Raw genomic sequence first — 20,122 nt, 5'->3', positions numbered from 1 at the left:
AATACATTTTTTTAACCTATCACTTGCTATAGGTGTTTTATCTGAGTAATCTTTTACATAGTAAATGATGTCAGATTTTCGTCATGCTTTATTAAACGATGCTATTTAAAGACTGGTGTTCATTACAAACATTCCGAAATAATGTCTTGTTATCAAAAGTGTATTAAGAACTCACAATACACTTGATTTATTTTTCTCCAATTTGAAAAAATTTATTTTATTGATCAAGTTTTGAAGTGGACCCAATTAAGTCCCAATAACATGCAACACATAGAAGGAACATTTTTTTGAACAAATAAGCAGTGTACATACATCTGATTTTCATTTACATTACAATGTCCAGCGCTTTAAACATTTTTGCTTTTCGTTCTGAATAAAAAAAAAGTAATAATGACAGAGAGTTTCTTTTTCGCTATATCTATAGAAACCACAGGAAAACAGAATGAAGCTTCTATCTTTGTACAGAACATTTTTATACACCCAGCCGTCAAGGTGACCGTAGTTAAACTAAATAGTTTCTACATCAATGCTCATTGTGTTAATGTATCACATGCGATTGTAATGTACTGTGTGATGGGTGTTACATATATGCATATCAAACTTTTTAGTCATAATCATATTTAATACTTCACCGTGGCTGTTTCTTTGTTCTTGAAGGACAAGGGTGTGAATTTAAATCCGTCTCCTTTATAAAACTTGTTCTGAAATTCAATCCTGAAATTAATACATAAAATTAATGACGCTGTCACAACACAATGCAGTCACATATGTGGGTGTTCACTATCAATGGGCCTTTTAACGGGCCATTTTGATGTCAGACATGTTTTAAACTCACCAATGCAGACGTAAAGCATGCAGAAATGCAGACAGCCCCTCCATGACTATCAGGACTGATGCACTTAACAACACAAAGCAGCAGAAGATCAGCGTGAGTGTCAGTGATGAACCCGAGCAGAGAGCGACGCGCATCAGCATCCGCCATAACACCTCAGATAACTCTACACACACACATACATTACTGTTAAATAGATCTTCACAAACCTGGGTTCTTCTGATGCGCGTATATGCGAGTGAGTGTGTACCTGAGTGGGCGAGGCTGAGAGCCCACAGCCGCAGATAAGACGCTGTATTGGAGACGCAGCCGAGGCAGTGTTCTATGGTGTGGATTGCTTCGCACACAAACACATCACTCAGACTGACCTACAAGAAACGCGCAAGATTTTAGTGAAAGATTCAGACTTATCAATTGTTTGAGAACAAATGAGAAAATGCATAAAAATATTTCTGCCCTGTATAGCATAGTTATACAGTGTTTTTTTCCAATGGGCCAATCCTGATTTACTCACCAACCACGATCTAGCACTATAGCCAACACTCTGTGGTTTAAAGCTAATAAAAATAGCTACTGCATACATTTGGAATAACCTATCACAATGAATTATAACCTATCATAATGAAATATTTCCCACAATGAATAGATACTAAACCATGAAAATGTTAAGACTTCAGGATGAATCCATCACTACGTTTTGTCCATTCTGTACACAAGTGTGTCCAAACAACAAAATAGCTAAAGTTCATCTCAGTTTAAGAAACTGATTCGAGTTTTTTTTTTTGAGTATTCAGTTATAATTTAATAAATAAATAAAATCAATCAATCAATCAATCCATAAATAAATAAATAACTTTCAGATGCCAAACATGCCTTGAAACATGTCTCTGTGTAAACTTTATGTAGAGATCATAAGTAAAATTTTAGGATTGTGACGATCGATTAGGATGATCGAGTGTAGAAAAAAATAATAATCTGTACAAAAACAGGGAGTAAACATGGAGATGATTCTTTGATCTGTCTGAATACATTAAACCCTGAATTATTACGTGAGAAGAACGGCAGCTCATAAAATGCCTCACATTCCATATCTAGTCTTCAAAGAGAATGCAGGGTGTGAGAAATCTTATACAGCAATTAAACATTGTGAAACACCCAATAAAATGTGAAACTGTCCATCACCCAGAGACACACCTTGTGATTGATATACTTACATTTTGTGTCTGGTTGAGACATAAAGTGAAATGTTCTTGCTCTGAAGTGGTTTGTGGTCTATCTTTTACTTTTACTTTATCTGGCTTTCATTTGCTTCTCTGAAAATGCTTGCTTAATCAAATATATATATATATATATATATATATATATATATATATATATATATATATATATATATATATATATATATATATATATATTTTAACCTTCGTATGTTGTTCGTATGTTTGTTACTCAGCCAGTGTTGGTGGGTCTGGTGACCCGCTGCATTTTTGTTTTTTTAATTCAACACAATCAAAAGTTTTATGTTAAAATACTCTACAGATGTTTACTTCATCCCAATTACAAGCAATATAAACAGCATATATGGTTAACATTTGCCCTTTACCTTTATTACATCACAATTTTTAATTCAAGTGCTACTCGTTTTTTGGTGTGTTTTTTTTTTATAAAATGTAATAAAAAAAAAAGAAAATCAAATTTAATAATCAAGTTACGAGTGGGAAAAAAATCAACAAATTTACAAGGAAGCAAAGTTTTTCAAAACTATTGATGTTTATGAATACGGGTCCCACAGACACCGAACAACATATGAAGGGTTAAAAAAGACATTTATTTGAAAATGTACAGAATTTACATTCCATGACACAGATAAACACCATTCTCACGGGAGATATTCGCTCTGTCGAACACGTTGATCCGAAACCACCATGCATTCTGTTGACTGTGATGGTGCAAGCATATGAATTATACTGTAGCACTTACATCAGGATGGAAATGCTTCCCTGTTTCTTACTACCATCTCAGAGCCACTTTACCTTACAGCATGTCTTTTTCTCCTCATCTTCATGCCTAAACTGCTGGCATATAGGCATGAATTTGACAAAATGTTTCACGATGCAAGATGCAGAAAGCAGCCCGCACATGTATATAGAATTAGGCGATGTTCGATTAAGTCTTCATTCACACACAGTATATAGTGACGTGTTCATTTTATAGTTCATTTTATAGTTCATTTTATACACTAAAGGCTTTAATTTGCCAGTTAATGCCTGCTATGAATCATTTGATTTGTGATTGAGCAAGCTTGCATGGTGGCTAATTAAATTATTACATTTATTTAAAATGAATGTGCGGCACGATTTACACTCTGACATGTTAAACCTCTCCAACTTGTGTATATATATATATATATATATATATATAGAAAGAGAGAGAGACTTTTCTTGAATCACTTCTTATTGTTCTTTTGTTTTCTGGAGTGTAAAAGTGATGATCCTATAGAGAAAGCATCTCCTTAGTAACGTAGCAACCAGCACAAATATATACAGAGTTTATTTGGCTGAGAGATCCACCTACTGTATCATATGTACGAACGGATGTTTGAAATGTTGCCAGCGTTCATACGTACACTAATTATTAAGCGTGCATATGTGCACTGACTCGGGAACATTTGTCTCCACTAATCAAATGGGTAGTATATAGCAAGCGGCAGCTTGTGATCAAAACTTGTTTCTCAAGTATCAAATATTTTCATTGCATGCACATGTTATCCTTTACCTTGTCTGTGATCATTTCTTGACTTCTGTAAGTGAGCAGTGGTTTTATTAGCAGCATTATAGGGACCATTAGCAAAGCCTGGACCACCAGGAATATCTGGACAGCTTTCTGGCGAAAATAAAAAGAGCAGATTGGCATTATATATACATAAAGTCATGGTATAAACCTAATCACAGTAAAAGGTACCATTAAAAAGGAGCAATACATCAAAATTCTCAAGAAAAACATCAAGCAGAGAAACTTGGCCTTGGGCACCAGTGGACATTTCAGCACGACAACGACCCAAAGCACACAGCAAAAGTGGTGAAGAAATGGTTAGCAGAAAAAACATTAACCTTTTTCAGTAGCCCAGCCAGAGTCCTGACTTAAATCCGATTGAAAATCTGTGGAGGGAGCTAAAGATCAGGGTGATCGCAAGGAGACCCTCTAACCTGAAAGAGTTGGAGCTCATCGCTAAAGATGAATGGGCAAAAATACCAGTGGCGACATGCAAAAAGCTGGTCAGCAATTATAGCAAGCGTCTGATTGCTGTAATAGCCAATAAAGGCTTTTCTATTGACTATTGAGAAGGGTATGAATAATTTTGGACATGCCACTTTTTGTTCAAATGTAAATAAAAGATGAGTAATAATTTTTTAAACAATGACACATATTTTTTCCACAATGAATTGTACATCTTCTTATTATCTTCTGGGTGACGCTTGTGTCATTTCTAATCAAGAAAAAACTTGCTGGTTAAATAAAAGTAACTAAGTCAGAATTTGCCAGGGGTATGAATAATTTCAGGCTTGACTGTATATATATATATATATCATTCATTTTCTACTGCTTATCCAAACTTCTCGGGTCACGGGGAGCCTGTGCCTATCTCAGGCGTCATTGGGCATCAAGGCAGGATACACCCTGGACAGAGTGCCAACCCATCACAGGGCACACACACACACACACTCTCATTCACTCACACACTCACACACTACGGACAATTTTCCAGAGATGCCAATCAACCTACCATGCATGTCTTTGGACCGGGGGAGGAAACCGGAGTACCCGGAGGAAACCCCCGAGGCACGGGGAGAACATGCAAACTCCACACACACAAGGCGGAGGCAGGAATCGAACCCCCAACCCTGGAGGTGTGAGGAGAACATGCTAACCACTAAGCCACCGTGCCCCCCTATACATACACACACACACATATATATAGAGAGAAAGTGAGAGAGAGGGAGAAAAAGAGAGACATAGAGAGAGAGAACGCATGCCCTCCTTTCATTGGTCATTCTACAGCCATTTTAAAACATGCCTTGTGTGAAGCTGTTTAAATGACATTTTGACAATAAATGAATATTATTAAAATATACAATATCAATGACATGAATTCAAACCTGTCCATTGTAGATGAATTTCTCATCAGCCTTGTGGTTGAAAAACATCATGTTGATAAAGATAATGAGAATGCTACTGTCACACTGTACACCCATGCACCACTTGAAAACGATGAGGAAGACGAGGTAACCGAACAGAGACAGCAAGAAGATGAGCTCTGGCACAAAGCACAGCAACACGTTTTGGAGATTTCGGAAATGTCTGAATAATAGCCAAAGACATTCGTGTTATAGGATTACATCAGCTTCTAATTAACAGAAAACTATTATTATATAACAGAACTATTGAATTATGAATTATGTTTAATACACACATGTAGTTAACTATACTCAGGGTCAAACCGAAGGTCATGTGACAAACTCCAATTATAAGTGCCATCTTCATTTTATAGGAGTTTAGGAAGGAGAGTTTATTTGATGCAATATTCCACACCTATAAATAAAAACACAATATGGAAGTAAGAGCCACAAACTGCTGCTGCAACACCTCTTATCTTTTTTTACACCTTGTTGCCTTACATCACTCCAGGCCTGACAGTTCACATTTCATAATTGGGCTGGTACATAATATCAAGTGCACTTTTATTGCATTCTACAGGAGGCTGAGGTCAAGAAGGTGCAGGAGTTTATGTATTTGAGATCAATTACCAGGTGAAGAGGCGAGAATCAAAGGAAAGATGTAGAAGACAGTAGTGAGAGCAGCTCTGCTGTATGGGGTAGAGACTGTAGCAGTGAGGAAAAGACATGAGGCAGAGATGAAGGTAGTGGAGATGCGGATATTGAGGTTCTCTTTAGGAGTGACGAGGAAGGACAGGATTAAGAACGAGCACATCAGAGGGACGGCTCAGGTTGGCTGTTTTGGGGACAAGGTCAGAGAGGATAGATTGAGATGGTTTGGACATGTACAGAAAAGGGAGCATCTGCATCTGGCTTGGGATGTTCAAAATGCACGTATTAGTATGATGGTGCCCCTAAACATTTGTCGCTATGTATCGCTATGAACATACGTGAAAGTCCTGAACAATACAAAAATATAATAATAACAGAGTACAATCCTTTTACTCGCTTGGATTGTTTCACATTTTGTAGCATAACAAGCTGGAACTGAAATTTAAATAGGATTTTACACAAAATAGCACTTTTCCTTATAGGTGCATTGACTTCATTATGCTGTTTGTTTACGTACTGTTTGTTCACAGAGAGGAATTTCTACTAAGACCACATAACATTTCAATTTCACACAAACCTATTTATGGGCCTTTTTACACCTGTTCACTTCATGTGTTTTCTCTGATCCGATAGCTATCTGATTTGTTAAAACTGTTCCGATCCGATCTTTCTAGTCCCGCCCAAAATGCAAATATATTTTACCTCATTACCTCAGGTAATTGAAATGGAACACACTTTGGTGTATGCATTTGCTACAAAAAACAGCATTTACAGTACTGTTTGCTGCATTTTCGCTGGCAGCAGCAGTGCATTTTAAGACTCAACGAGACACCTGGGTGAAAGATCGGAGCCAGCACTGGTGGGAAAACATATTTGTTTCTGGCAAGATGCATGACTCGCGAGTGACGTACTTCCGTTTGGGAGGAGTATAGCTCTGACGTATGTGGCTTGAACAATCACATGCTTTTACACCTGTTCAGTTTCATCTGTAATGCGTCCCAGACCTCCGCCTGAAGTGGTTTGAAGGATCGGATTTATATCCGTCTCGAAACCGTTTCGGAGTGCATTTAGACATGGTCTTTTTTACCATCGGATAGCTATCTGATCAAAGAAAACGCATGAAGTGACCAGGTGTAAAAAGCCCCTTAGTGGCTTCTGATGCCAGCCGGTTACATCTTTCACAGTAACAGAACTGGATACGTTTGTAATCACCTCTTTTACATTCTTATTTGAAAATAATCCTGCAAACTATATATCTGTAGATTTTATGACACATGTGAGATGAGTTTTATGAACACTTATGACATATAAGAACGATTAAACCCATTTCAGTTTCAGTTTGTAATACGTATTATCACGGTTCTTATTATAATTGTAACATATTCTATTACCCACCTTTAATTATTCCACATCTTGTTATGATATTCCCACAAACCCAATAGTTAATAAATATTTCCTTAAATAAATGCAGTGCATTTGTCAAATTATCGGAACTAACTCCGCCTAGTGGACAGAATCTGGTACTACAGCTAAACTGCAGACAAACTAACAGTGAAGAATGGTAAGAAAATATAAAGCCACCAAAAATAGCTTTAGAAAACTCAATAGAGTGAAGCAATGTGTTTGACTTTTGTATGCACTGACTGGGTCGATTCCAAACATGTACGGAGTTCCAGAGTAAACTCCTGGTACTGAAGGGTCCAACTGAAGATGATCCGAATTGTGCAGGGTTTCATTTCTGTAGAACAGAAAAAATGCTCAGATGAATTAATTAAATAATATAATATAATATATAAAACATATTTTTTATCCTTTATGATTTACTAAAAATGAATAGAAAACCAATTCATTAGTAACCTTGTAAGACATTACAAGATTGCTTCAGCTACATGATTATTGCTGCTGAGGCCATGAGGTCTGCTAGGTCATGAAAAGTAGCACTTGAAACTGAGCCTGTTCTCTCAGCCTCTCAGTGTCTCACCTCCAAGGTCCCCTGGGCCAGAACATGGCTCTGATACTCCATGACGAGCCAAGCATGTTGAATGATTTGGAGAAGCAGTCATTATAAATGAGTCCAGTGTAGATAGAGAAAAGGCCCATGAGCAAAATGATGTAGCGGCCGCCCACCAGCATGGACGTGATCTGGAGGGAAAAAACTATATAAAGTAACATGCCATTGCCATGTTGTGATGTTGAATAACTTTAGTGCATATTGATTATAACTGAGGGGGCACGGTGGCTTATTGGTTAGCACATTCGCCTCACACCTCCATGGTTGGGAGTTCGATTCCCGCCTCAGCCTTGTGTGTGTGGAGTTTGCATGTTCTCCCCGTGCCTCGGGGGTTTCCTCCGGGTACTCCGGTTTCCTCCCCCGGTCCAAAGACATGCATGGTAGGTTGATTGGCATCTCTGGAAAATTGTCCGTAGTGTGTGAGTGTGTGAGGGAATGAGAGTGTGTGTGTGCCCTGCGATGGGTTGGCACTCCGTCCAGGGTGTATCCTGCCTTGATGCCCAATGACACCTGAGATAGGCACAGGCTCCCCGTGGTCCAAGAAGTTCGGATAAGCGGTAGAAAATTAATGAATGAATGAATGCTTATAACTGACTGCGTGAACTACACCTTTTTTAACTAAGAAAGGCCTGCATTTCCAATGCACTTTCAAAAAATGCATTTTCCACAATTAATTACAAACATTGTACATGACACTCGTACCTCATTCTTCTGTTGCTTTAACTTCTGTTCATTTCTGATGATCCAGGCAGCGATCAAAGACATGACAAGCCCGTGACCACAATCACCGAACATCACAGCGAACAGAAACGGGAACGTCACTACTGTATATGGAGCTACACAGGAGAAAAGGTGCATTATTCTTAATCTAAATATCTCGTTAAAATTCTCAACATTAGATCTGTTAAATCTCGGATACAATCCTTAATCTATCTCATATTTGTCTGATCTGACAGCTGAATATTTGGGATATCAATAGACACAAATCATCGATCTCATCTCTTTACAGCCCAGAATATTAAAAATGTATTAATAGCTTTCAGCTAAGATTGTAGTCCTGCTTGTCTTTTTGGCTGCACTCCTCTGTCTGGTTTAACAAGTACTTCATCTAGTTTTGCTCATTAAACCCGTGCTCAGTAATAAACACCTCAGGCATGCTTTGTGCTGTAATTAGGGCTGGGCAAGTTAACGCGTTTTTATCGCGTTAACGCATTAATTAATTAACGCCGACAATTAGTTTATCGCGCGTTAACGTACTTTTTATTTTGAAAAAAAAAAAAAAGATAGACTGTAATAATACCACCGAATACAACACAAACCATGGGTCACAGAAGGGGTGGGGTGTTAATCAGCAGACATTTCTATTTTAAACCTTTTCCGCACAGTGGAGTTGATAGAACTAAAGCTATTTGTAACCACTGCAAAGCTAAATTGTCTTATCATCGGAGTACTTCGAGTCTGAAGTATCTCTTAAATGCAATGCACACCGTTGATGCCAGCAAACATCTATTTATTGTTTAATAAAACATTAATGTTTTAATGTTTTATTTATACATTAATGTTATATTTAATTTGATTACATTAATGTTTAAGTTAAGATTTACAAGAAGTGTTAACTGCTACTAACTTTTAACTGCTGTAAAAAAGCACTTTATTTGTTTAAACCAAATGTTATTGCACGTTTGTTCATACAGCAGTACTTTGCAAGAATAAAATTATGCAATACACTACTTTTGAATTCATTATTGAATTTTGCGCATGCTGCGATTAATCGTGATCAATCACAGAAAAATCATGCGATTAATCGCGATTAAAATATTTAATCGTTGCCCAGCACTAGCTGCAATACGATTAAATATTTTAATCGTGATTAATCACAGAAAAATCATGCGATTAATCGCGATTAAAATATTTAATCGTTGCCCAGCACTAGCTGTAATCAACACAAAGCAAGATTCCAATAGAGATGCTGATGTTCGGTACCATTTTAGATTTAATAAATATTGTAAATGGTTCTGTGGGGTTTATGTATTAACTATAACTGAAAACAAACTGGTGTCACCTGGATTAATCTCCTGATAACTGTTCACGCCGTATGTATCCACGATCTGCTGAAAGCCTGCGGTGAAACGGTTCGTCCTGTTAAACGTGGGCGGAGTTTCGGGGCTCTGTATGCGATTCAGCACGGGTCTGATGCTGGAACCTGCGTGTTCCTGCTCGTGCACACAAACACAAGCGTGATGAGATATCCAACAGGTTTGCTTTGATGTTCTTCAGGTGACAAGATACAGTATGTGTTGTGGATCTATGCTCACAGCGGCTTTGTTGAGCGCACGTTGAACGTGTCCGAGATCTAACTCCGGACACCATATCTCTGCGATGGTCAGATTGTGTGTGATCTCGATGTTGCACAGGTTGAGTGTGTGGTAGATGGATTTCATCTTGTGCACCTGGTTGGACCAGCCTGTAACTCTGTTTGCTGCTTTATTTAAAACCGCGACACAGAATTGTTCACACTGACGCAAAATCTGTGAACAGGTGACATGACAGCGCTAGGGGTTAATGTAAATACATAGTTTTTTAATATAGTAGTATAAGTATTGTCTGCATGAATCTCTGTAAACGGTCTGTATACTGAATGAAAGCACTACAGTCACCTGAACACATGATTAAGGTCTCAATTATAACCCGTTATTATGTATTTTTATGTATAAATATTAAGTACAAACACACACACACGCACACACACACTCACACACACACACACACACACACACACACACACACACACACACACACACACACACACACACACTACTAAAACATCCTTGCATTATGAAATCTTTTACCATTTGCAGTTCCTTGATGCGTGTCTGTAAGTTACGCTTCATCTCCTCTTGAGCATGTATCGTGTTCGGGCACGGGTACAAACTGACACTAAACCTTCGACACAAATATCATACATACCACAAATACTATACAAACCTGAACAAGATTATTTGCCTTACAGTATTTCATGTAACGTTACATATATTTCAAAACAACTATAAAATATCGTCCGCGATTTCTCTCACCCTTCGCATATTTTTCGGATTTTTCCCTGCACCTGTTCGCCCTGTACGCAGATGATGAACGCGTCTTTCTGCACCGTGCCGTCCTGTAAAAAAAAAGAGAGAAAATCCTGTAAATATAGATTATACAGTTGATACTTGAGTTAGTAAGAGTAATAGACAGGAGCTGCGAGGATCATGTAGCTTATAGGTATCAGCTTATAATCCTAGCACACAGGAAATCACGATTTATAAATTAGATGCATTAATAATTATTAGGACTACTGTATAGTGTGCTGAGAAAGTACACGAGCAAACAATTCACACACTAAACATGTCCCAGATGATTGATTATAAAACATTAGAATGAGATGAGCAGGAAAGGAATCAGGAAAGGGAAGTCATGGCCTAATGGTTAGAGAGTCTGTCTCCTAACCCTAAGGTTGTGGGTTCGAGCAAGGCTCTTGAGCAAGGCACCGAACCCTCCCAACTGCTCCCCCAGGGGCCGCAGCATAAATGTCCGGGTGTGTGTGTGTGTGTGTGTGTGTGTGTGTGTGTGTGTGTGTGTGTGTGTGTGTGTGTGTGTGTGTGTGTGTGTGTGTGTGTGTGTGTGTACACTTGCAGAGAACAAATTCTGAGTATGGATCACCGTACTTAGCTGTATGTCACGTCACATCACAGTTATAGGGAATAACACACTTTGCTTTCTGACCTCTGGGTGCTGTTGAAGCTCAGCATGGCGCAGCAGGAAATTCTCATGAAAAAGACGCCACAGGACTTTCTCAAACGCGGGGAAGCGATCGCGTTTAATCACCCCGGCGATAAACCTGATAAAATACAAAAACAGAGATGAGAAAAAGAAGAGTGTGTGAAGAGTGATAAAGGATCAGGTTTTGTAGCATAAAAAGTGTTATGTTTGTGTTATGTTTAATAAATAATAAATATTTGTGTGTGCATGTGTGTGTTTGTTAAATAAAAAATAAATAATAAATGTTTAATAGTAGTAGTAGTGGTTGTGTGTGTGTGTGTGTGTGTGTGTGTGTGTGTGTGTGTGTGTGTGTGTGTGTGTGTGTGTGTGTGTGTGTGCTTGTGTGTGTGTGTGTGTGTGTGTGTGTGTGTGTGTGTGCAAGTATGTGCGTCTGTATTCATATCTTCATTGGGAATCTATACAGCGACCTCCTGAAGAAAGAAATCTGGGCCTGTATAAAGAAAATTTGTAAAGGGAAGAATTTGTTTTTAAAAGATAAGAATTGGTACTAATTTTTCATTAACTTGAGTTCAGTTTATGTCTCAATACCTTCTTTTTAAAGGTCGATAATAACGTAGTACGACTAGTGATGTTCACTGTAAATATACGATCGCATCAAATAGTTTAAATAGCTTCTGAACCCCAAAAATATGAAATTTTTTCTGTCAAACTTTACTACTACTACTACTACTACTACTACTACTACTACTAATAATAATAATAATAATAATAATAATAATAATAAAGTTAAAGACATATATATGAGATCAATGTCATATAGTCCAGTACCGTCATTCAATTTTGGAAATTCGAATAGGACAAGCTTTTATTTTAGAAAAATGCTTGTGTGTGTGTGTGTGTGTGTGTGTGTGTGTGTGTGTGTGTGTGTGTGTGTGTGTGTGTGTGTGTGTGTGTGTGTGTTACCAAAGTTTGGGAGCTGTGATGGTGCTGATGCTGTTTAAGCGCTGAGTGATGTGCGGCCCATCTTCCTGAAGGTCAGTACAGGACGGCTGCACATCACGCTGAGGGTTTAATCACAGAACGTCAATTTAAACTTTAAATTTTATGGCAATTTATTTGGAAATGATTCATTTTTTACCTCCTGGAAGACTTCATGGATGATGCCGAGCAGTGCGCTGGACTCTAGCAGCTCGGTCAGGTTCCTCTTCAGCGCTGCGTGATTAAAGCTGATCTCCTTTAGCTCCTGCTCTAGCGCTTTTACCTCAGACTGTACACACGACATGACAACGTACACAACCAAGAAACCTGACTGTTTTATTTAAAAAAAAAAGCAATCTGAAAGAAAGGTAAGCTGAGTACAATTAATAATCCTTAATATGTCTACTGCAAATAAAAAGAAAAGTGTTAGAAATTTAGAATTGTGTTAATTTCATATGAATCATAATTTCATATGAATACAGTTTTTGTCACTGTGATCACACCTCGAGCTCCATCGTGTCTCTGCTACACCGAGTTTCCTCACTGTGTGATCCGGAAGGGATGCGAACATTAGATCGCAATATTTCACCTTCCAAATACTCTGGAAATTTGAAATAATACAATATTAGGGCAATGAAATCTGTAAATAATGAGAAAAAGTATTCCTAAGTTGTCTAAAAAGAAATGACTTACTTATGATTCTTTCAATTTCCTCGCACTTCCTCACATCATTTACAAATCTCCTCTGAGATGAACTCATCCCTGGGTTTAGCTGCAATAATAATAATAATAATAATAATAATAATAATAATAATAATAATAATAATAATAATAATAATAATAATCAAAAACAGCATTTTATCTTGTGAAAACCAACAAAAAAATTAATAGATCCAGGCAAAAAAGGACACACACACACACACACACACACACACACACACACAGAGAGAGAGAGAGAGCGTTTTTTACTCACATCTCTGAACTCGACAAGTCCCAGAAGGCCAAGCTCATTAATGCAGCTGAGCGCTGAATCAGTTTGAAAGTAGAGCTGCAATAAACACATCTCCTCACTGCGGAACAGGGAACTCATACTGCTGCTACTTTATAAAAATGTTAAATTAAAATACACCAACAGACACTCAGCACCTCTCAGTCTGTGGTTTAAATGTGTGTGTGTGTGTGTGTGTGTGTGTGTGTGTGTGTGTGTGTGTGTGTGTGTGTGTGTGTGTGTGTGTGTGTGTGTGTGTGTGTGTGTGTGTGTGTGTGTGTGTGTGTTTCCATCCATACAAACAATCAATTAAAACACTGATCGATAAGGACACTGATCAATACACACACTCATTAACAATGACAAAGGCATTGCTGGGGTTTTGTATCTAAGACAAAGACAACAACACAATTAAATCTATTCTTGAATCATTTAGGACAAGATTCATTTGGCAAAAGTAATGAGTCAGCATGTGGCATGTTTAATAATGTAGTTGTGTGTGAGTCACAAACTGATTTAGTTGTTGGTGAATCAAACGATTCATTTGTCAGTGAATCGAATATGGTTATGGTCAAATCCGATCAAATTTAGATCCTTTTAAATAATTCATCAAATAAATAAATTACGGTATGTATAGATATTTAGTAGTTTTATTTCAACAAAGAGTTGAAAGCATACCGTTCCAACCACGACACGTGAACATGTGAGCACAAGTTCCCGTGTGATTCTGACACTATGATGGCTCCACCCAATGGATGATTAATTATGCTAATTATGGGCAGAGTCAATAGTGTACTCTTACATATGTGCGAACCCCCACCCATACACACACACACACACACACACACACACACACACACACACACACACACGCGGCGGTTTGAGTTTGACTTCACTGTACTGTTCTAGAAATCATTCAACACTAGTTACCAAGCAGACGACTTGTAATCTGTAGCTATATATATATATATTGTTGGTATTTTGACCAAGTACAGATATTTTTTAGCTAGCTATAAGTTTTAGCTAGTAAAAAGTTTGTTTTTTATTTAAACTTCATACTCAAATCATTACACACTTTCCTTGAAAGACATTATTTGATTCACACTTATTCATTAGACATTATTTGATTCAGTCAAACTGGGCAAAGTCAACATGATGCTGAACAACTAGACAAAGCAGACTTAACTGAGTGTGATGTTAATTTCCATGATGCCCTAATAAGGCTCTAAGCTTCCCTCATTAATTAGCTACATTAGCTTTGTAGCTACGGTGCAAAACTAAAGAAAGCACATTTGCAGTCACATATGACAAACATGTCTTGGCTTTCTGACCACATTCTGAATTTGGCGAACTCTTTATGTTTGATTTCTGACTGAGAATCGCTTTTATTGTCTATTGTATGATCATCAGATTGTATGATTAGTCTTCGTGTCTCCTGTTCTTGAGTTCTTTGACCTTCTCTTGGCGGACTGTTTTCTCCTGCAGGCTGGACATTTCCAGAAGTCTCTGGATGAACAACGAGGAAGCTCCCAATAGTGGATCTGCGTACGACTGATCTAAAAACAAAGTTACAAAGACCTGGTTAGAAAACCAAGCTCTACGGTAAACCCCAAATTATTACTTCCCCCAAGTATTACTCAGAATTAATGACAGCATGTAAAATGGAAAAATGATCCCTAGACCACCATCAAAAATAAACACACTATAAACAAGGAAATGAGGAAAATAGGGAACTCTGAAACAGGCCAAATCAAACTAAAAAAAGAATAAATAATGTATAGAGCTATAGAGCTGTATGCTCTATACATTATTTGACACTAGGGCATCTGCAGAATTAAAAACACAAGGAAAAAAAAGTGAGATGAAGAATCTAAGGTCTAGCAAACTACTCTGAAAAGGGGACTATAAGGTTATTCAGTTTTAAGACAACATACATCCATCAAGTCAATTAAAAGGTTTTCACTTCAAAACGACATTTAATCGATGCTCTAATTACTCGTTTCAATTAGGTAGAACGACTGAAATCATAGAACGACCTTATAGAATCGACTAGATATGACCGTAGTATTAAGTGAATTAAATTAGTGGACTAATTTACAGAGAAATATCAATGGAAATGTTGCTGCTTGACAAAGCCAGAATCCTGGGTTTCTCAGGGGAAAGTGACACTTTTTTTTTGTTAGATCTTGAAAATTGACATAATCAAATCATCTTGGATGAATGTAAACAAAATGTGTTACTGTAACTCAGTTTATGTGTATGAAACTGAGGAACACTATGTGAAAAATGATGCACATACCAGTGGTGGCTAACATAATGTTGGGGAGATTACACACTCGGCTCTCAATCCTCCTGCACAAACACACACACCCATAGGCAGATACATGAAATACCAAATCGCTTAATCTTATTAATACCGGCTTTGATTTGTGTTACTCACCTATTTTTAGAGTTGCTGGTTTTGTTGTTTGTTGCTGTCGTAATCGATACTGGAACTGACGATGCGGCGTTAAGTCTGTATCCATCTTCTGAGCTGAGATCAAAACCCAGAGCGTTAATAAGATGTACCAATACTGGTATCAAGTATCAGTGTGGTACCGTGCTCATTTAATCACGCTCGGAAAAAAGAATGCTCCGATAACAACATCTGATACGACGTGATACTGTATGACACGAGTATGTCGACGTGTTAATAATCAGATGACACTGGTTGTATTTCTCGTTTAATGATCAAAGCAGGACATCAAGAGGAGGAACTACAGCATCTCAAGTCAAGTCAAGAAGCTTTTATTGTAATATCAACGTCATTTATACTGAAATGAAACAATGTTTCTCCAGGAACATGGTGCTGCATAAAACAACACAGTGCTAGGGACGTAAAGTAAGTTGTCCTAGGCAGATAAAGGGCATCTTGTATAACCCAGTGCAATGTAAGACAAAAGACGGTGCAAACAGACAATACAAAACACTACAGGACAAATACACAAAATAACACCAACTAGAATGCCTAAATAGGGGATTGTAAACAAAGAGGGTTCTTGTAAACATATATAGACATAACAACATATATATAGACATAATAACAGCAGTTGGATAAGGTTTCGAAGTGTGGTGTTGAAATTTGGTCTTCTTACAATCTTACATTATTACAAATATAAGTATTAGTAATAATGTTATGTTTAATCATACTGAGAATTTATCTCTGCACGTCACCTGCTGCTATACTATAAAGTTCATACTACTGCTAACGGGTCACTGATGTTGCTCAGTGCGCTCTGGTCAGCTGCCTTTACTCTATCTATTAAAGAAACCATTAAACAGCACTTAAATATAATCCCAGTACGAGGAGCTTTAACAGCAACCAGCATAAGCTAAATAATGTCCTTTAATGTTTCGCATTAAAATTGCTTTTAATTTTTTGCTCAAATAATTTAATTGATTATCAGCACTGAGCAACAAAAAACATCAATATCATCACTACAGATGTAAGTGTGTAAAGTACTCACATTAAAGTACAGGACTTTGTAACAGGGAAAGGTGATTCCTTGCTGTTTACACTGCGTGTTGGATTGGCAACTGGAGGTAAAAGAGATGACGTGTGTTTGAAGAACAGATCTGTTTGGGAAGATAAACAGGTCATATTACAATTATTACAAATAATACAATTATTCTATCGCAATAGCTAATTAAGTAATCAATAACCTTATCTATCTATCTATATATCTATCTATTTATCTATCTATCTATCTATCTATCTTGTCCATCTATCTATCTATCTATCTATCTATCTATCTATCTATCTATCTATCTATCTATCTATCTGTCTGTCTGTCTGTCTGTCTAAGACTGCAGATGTGTGAGAAATAAAATGGAGAAAGAGGTGAAATGAGTTGAGGCCATTAAAAGAATCCTGAGAGTGAGACGAAGAAGTAAACACCTTTTGAATGTTGATGAGTGTTATAATAAATCCTGTTTCCCCGTCTTGGATTGAACAGAAAGTGACGCCTGAAACCATCATCCCTCTGTGTGTTTTCTGAGCTCCAACTCAGCATGGCTACATGGACATCTCCTGAGGAATAGAAAAACAAACCCTACAGTATGCCTGAACTGTGACAGAACAGCCTGAAGAAAACATTCTGTCATTACAGGCAGCTTCTAAAACAGACCTCTGAAACAGACATTCCTGTTACATAATAAACACTCACTTGCACGAATTATAACCTAATTTTCTCAACAAAGGAATGGTTGTAAATATTAAATAAGATATGCAGAGCACTTTAAGCTCTTCCTGTTTTTTTTTTTTAAATCACTAAATCTCTTGTGAATGAAGCAGTTTCTAATTAGCAGGTTAGTCCTAATGTGTTGCTTTCTATGTTGAGGTTTGATCAACTTTTAGTGATGAGTCTATCAGTCAAATCAGACGAATTTAACCAAAGTTCAGAACGAAGGTTTGTTACAACATCCATGTCCATTGAAGCTGAAGTATTTTGGTCTTATAATATAACCGTGTGTAGGCTTAACAATATATAAACAATTTATATCCTCGTAATAACGCCATAATAAACACAAGGTGATTATGTAGCGTTAGCTTTAGCAGTTAGCATTACCATTAGCATGTCCAATCCTGATGCACTTTTTCCCTCCTCTGGTTAACTGTACTCACTTCTGAGGCTGTTCGGCTGTGTTTTAGACCATATAACATTAAATCGTATTCCTTCAGTTGTCTCCTCGACTGGTATTAATCTAATCCAGGAAAGTGTACTGTTTGTGATAGTTTTCTAACTGTTTGGGTTTATATTACAGTCCCCTAGATGATCTGTGACACTGTACTCACTGCTTCTCTCGCTTTAGGACAAATAAATGCTCATGTTTCAGTCACTCGTATTTGTTTTAGCCTGATCTGTTCACAATAAAACGACTAATTTTGTATTTTCAGCTATAATAATGCCAATTATTTATACCCGTTTTCTGTCACCTCATTTTGAGTATACGTCACTATAGTTACCGCATCCCATAATATGTACGCTACACGTTACTATGGTTTCCAACGGCAAGATTCCTGCAGCTTTAATGGAGAAAGAAAGGAAGAAAGAAAGAAAGAAAGAAAGAAAGAAAGAAAGAAAGAAAGAAAGAAAGAAAGAAAGAAAGCAAGAAGGGGGTTTCTCTATGTCTATACAGTATAGCAATTATCTTATTTGCATACGGGTTATTTTTGGGATTGTGCAGTAGATTAATAAAATACATTTGAAATAAATTTGTTACAATCTCACCATTGACCACAAGATGGCGCTGTCACAACGTCAGAATTTTAACTCAAGCTGAACTAGACAACTTTCACTGTAAACTTATTCAACCGGTTTAACCAGTGTGGTGTTTATATATTGGTCAAATGATATTGATCCGATTATTAGAATTTGGGATTTTATATTTTTACCTACATAACCGAGTTCTTTTTGTGGGATTCTAAACTATTGCATTATATAAAACAGACCTTTTCTTAGAGGTAATACATTTCATTTAGTTTCAAATGTATATATAGGTCTATTTGTGGTAGTCTTAAAAGTGACTGTCTAGATTTTGAAATTGGGTCGTCATTTTAAACCAATTCAAGTGTGAACAGTGTGTCAGTTAGGTTTGCTATTATAACATCTAAATTGTGTTTAATGAGCAGGTTTATAACACGATAATACATGCATTTCTATTTTAGCTCACTTCTAAAATGATAAGACATGCATTTCTATTTTAGCTTACTTGATAATACATGCATATATATAAATATATAAATATATATATAATTAATTACAGATCACTGTTTGGAATGCAATTTTACGTGCTGAATATAATTAAAGTATGTAGTTGTATGGAGTATGAAGTATTTGACAGATTAAGGTCTACACTCAGGTCCTCACTCAGACTTGTGTTTCACCAGAAGAGTCATCTCAGATTTATGTGCGCGCGCGCTTCCTCTTTCCAGTCAGGCAGTGACGCGGCCAGCCCGCAGGGGGTCCTCGCCGCAGCGCTGGGCGGGTTTAAATGGTGCTTGCGCGCTTGATGTGGCGAACAGCAGCTGGAACTGGCGCTCAGTCTCAGACGCGCGCGAACACGCACGCACACACACACACACACACACGCGCGCACGCACGCACAGACGCGAGACAGGCAGCTATCACACCTCGCGCACCGGACAGTTCAGCGCGAGACTCCGCAGGTTCAGGAGTTAATTCGGTTTAAAAGCGATTTGACTCGGGTTTTTTTAATCCGTTTCTAAAAGAAAACGTTGTTTATTTATCATTCAGTACTTTTCTGTAGTTGAAGCTCGTTTTCTGGTCAGTTAGACTGAAGTTATGACAGAACGGGATGTTTAAACAGATCCGTGTCATTAGCCGTCGGTGCTAATTTCGTCTTTATTTACACTTATTTATATTCACTTTGTGTTGTTTACGAGTTAAATTAATTCACTCCGGTTCCACTCACGTATAGATCCAGTTGTAGTGTTTTTAATAAAAGAACATTTTTAGGGTTTTTTCTGTAATTTGTGTTTATTTCTAACGCGTCCTGACACTAAGAGGTTTATTTGTGTGTTATATTTGTACACAAAGCCCCAGCGGTGTGTTCAGTGTAGTGTGTTCAGTATAGTGTGTTCAGTGTAGTGTGTTCAGTGTGCTCAGTGTAGTGTGTTCAGTATAGTGTGTTCAGTGTAGTGTGTTCAGTGTGTTCAGTGTAGTGTG

General features: G+C 37.4%; 1 protein-coding gene across 8 annotated transcripts; it reads right to left on the bottom strand.

Annotated features, from left to right (window-relative positions):
- Positions 1–196: 196 nt before the first annotated feature.
- Positions 197–19,433, bottom strand: si:ch73-173p19.2 (V-type proton ATPase 116 kDa subunit a 1). Of its 8 annotated transcripts, none has more exons than XM_047808911.1 (24): positions 18,002–18,512; positions 17,332–17,463; positions 16,901–17,009; positions 15,835–15,927; positions 15,694–15,746; positions 13,380–14,950; positions 13,100–13,178; positions 12,910–13,007; positions 12,567–12,695; positions 12,392–12,489; positions 11,432–11,546; positions 10,744–10,826; positions 10,519–10,612; positions 9,985–10,197; positions 9,732–9,882; positions 8,372–8,505; positions 7,640–7,800; positions 7,303–7,396; positions 5,304–5,422; positions 4,990–5,191; positions 3,608–3,715; positions 1,083–1,200; positions 836–998; positions 197–701 (listed from the first exon to the last, which is right to left on the bottom strand). In XM_047808911.1, coding segments are annotated over exons 6-24 (2,277 nt in total). In that variant the 5' UTR covers positions 13,497–14,950; positions 15,694–15,746; positions 15,835–15,927; positions 16,901–17,009; positions 17,332–17,463; positions 18,002–18,512; the 3' UTR covers positions 197–700. The 8 variants fall into 8 exon arrangements, with proteins under 8 accessions (XP_047664867.1, XP_047664866.1, XP_047664863.1 ...); XM_047808910.1 differs by lacking the exon at positions 18,002–18,512 and adding an exon at positions 19,304–19,433 and having other exon boundaries at positions 201–714; XM_047808907.1 differs by having other exon boundaries at positions 201–714; positions 18,229–18,518.
- Positions 19,434–20,122: the final 689 nt, after the last annotated feature.

Source organism: Tachysurus fulvidraco, chromosome 25 (genome assembly GCF_022655615.1).
Source record: "Tachysurus fulvidraco isolate hzauxx_2018 chromosome 25, HZAU_PFXX_2.0, whole genome shotgun sequence".
Classification (NCBI taxonomy): Eukaryota; Metazoa; Chordata; class Actinopteri; order Siluriformes; family Bagridae; genus Tachysurus; species Tachysurus fulvidraco.
This window is presented reverse-complemented; position numbering and strand designations above follow the sequence as displayed.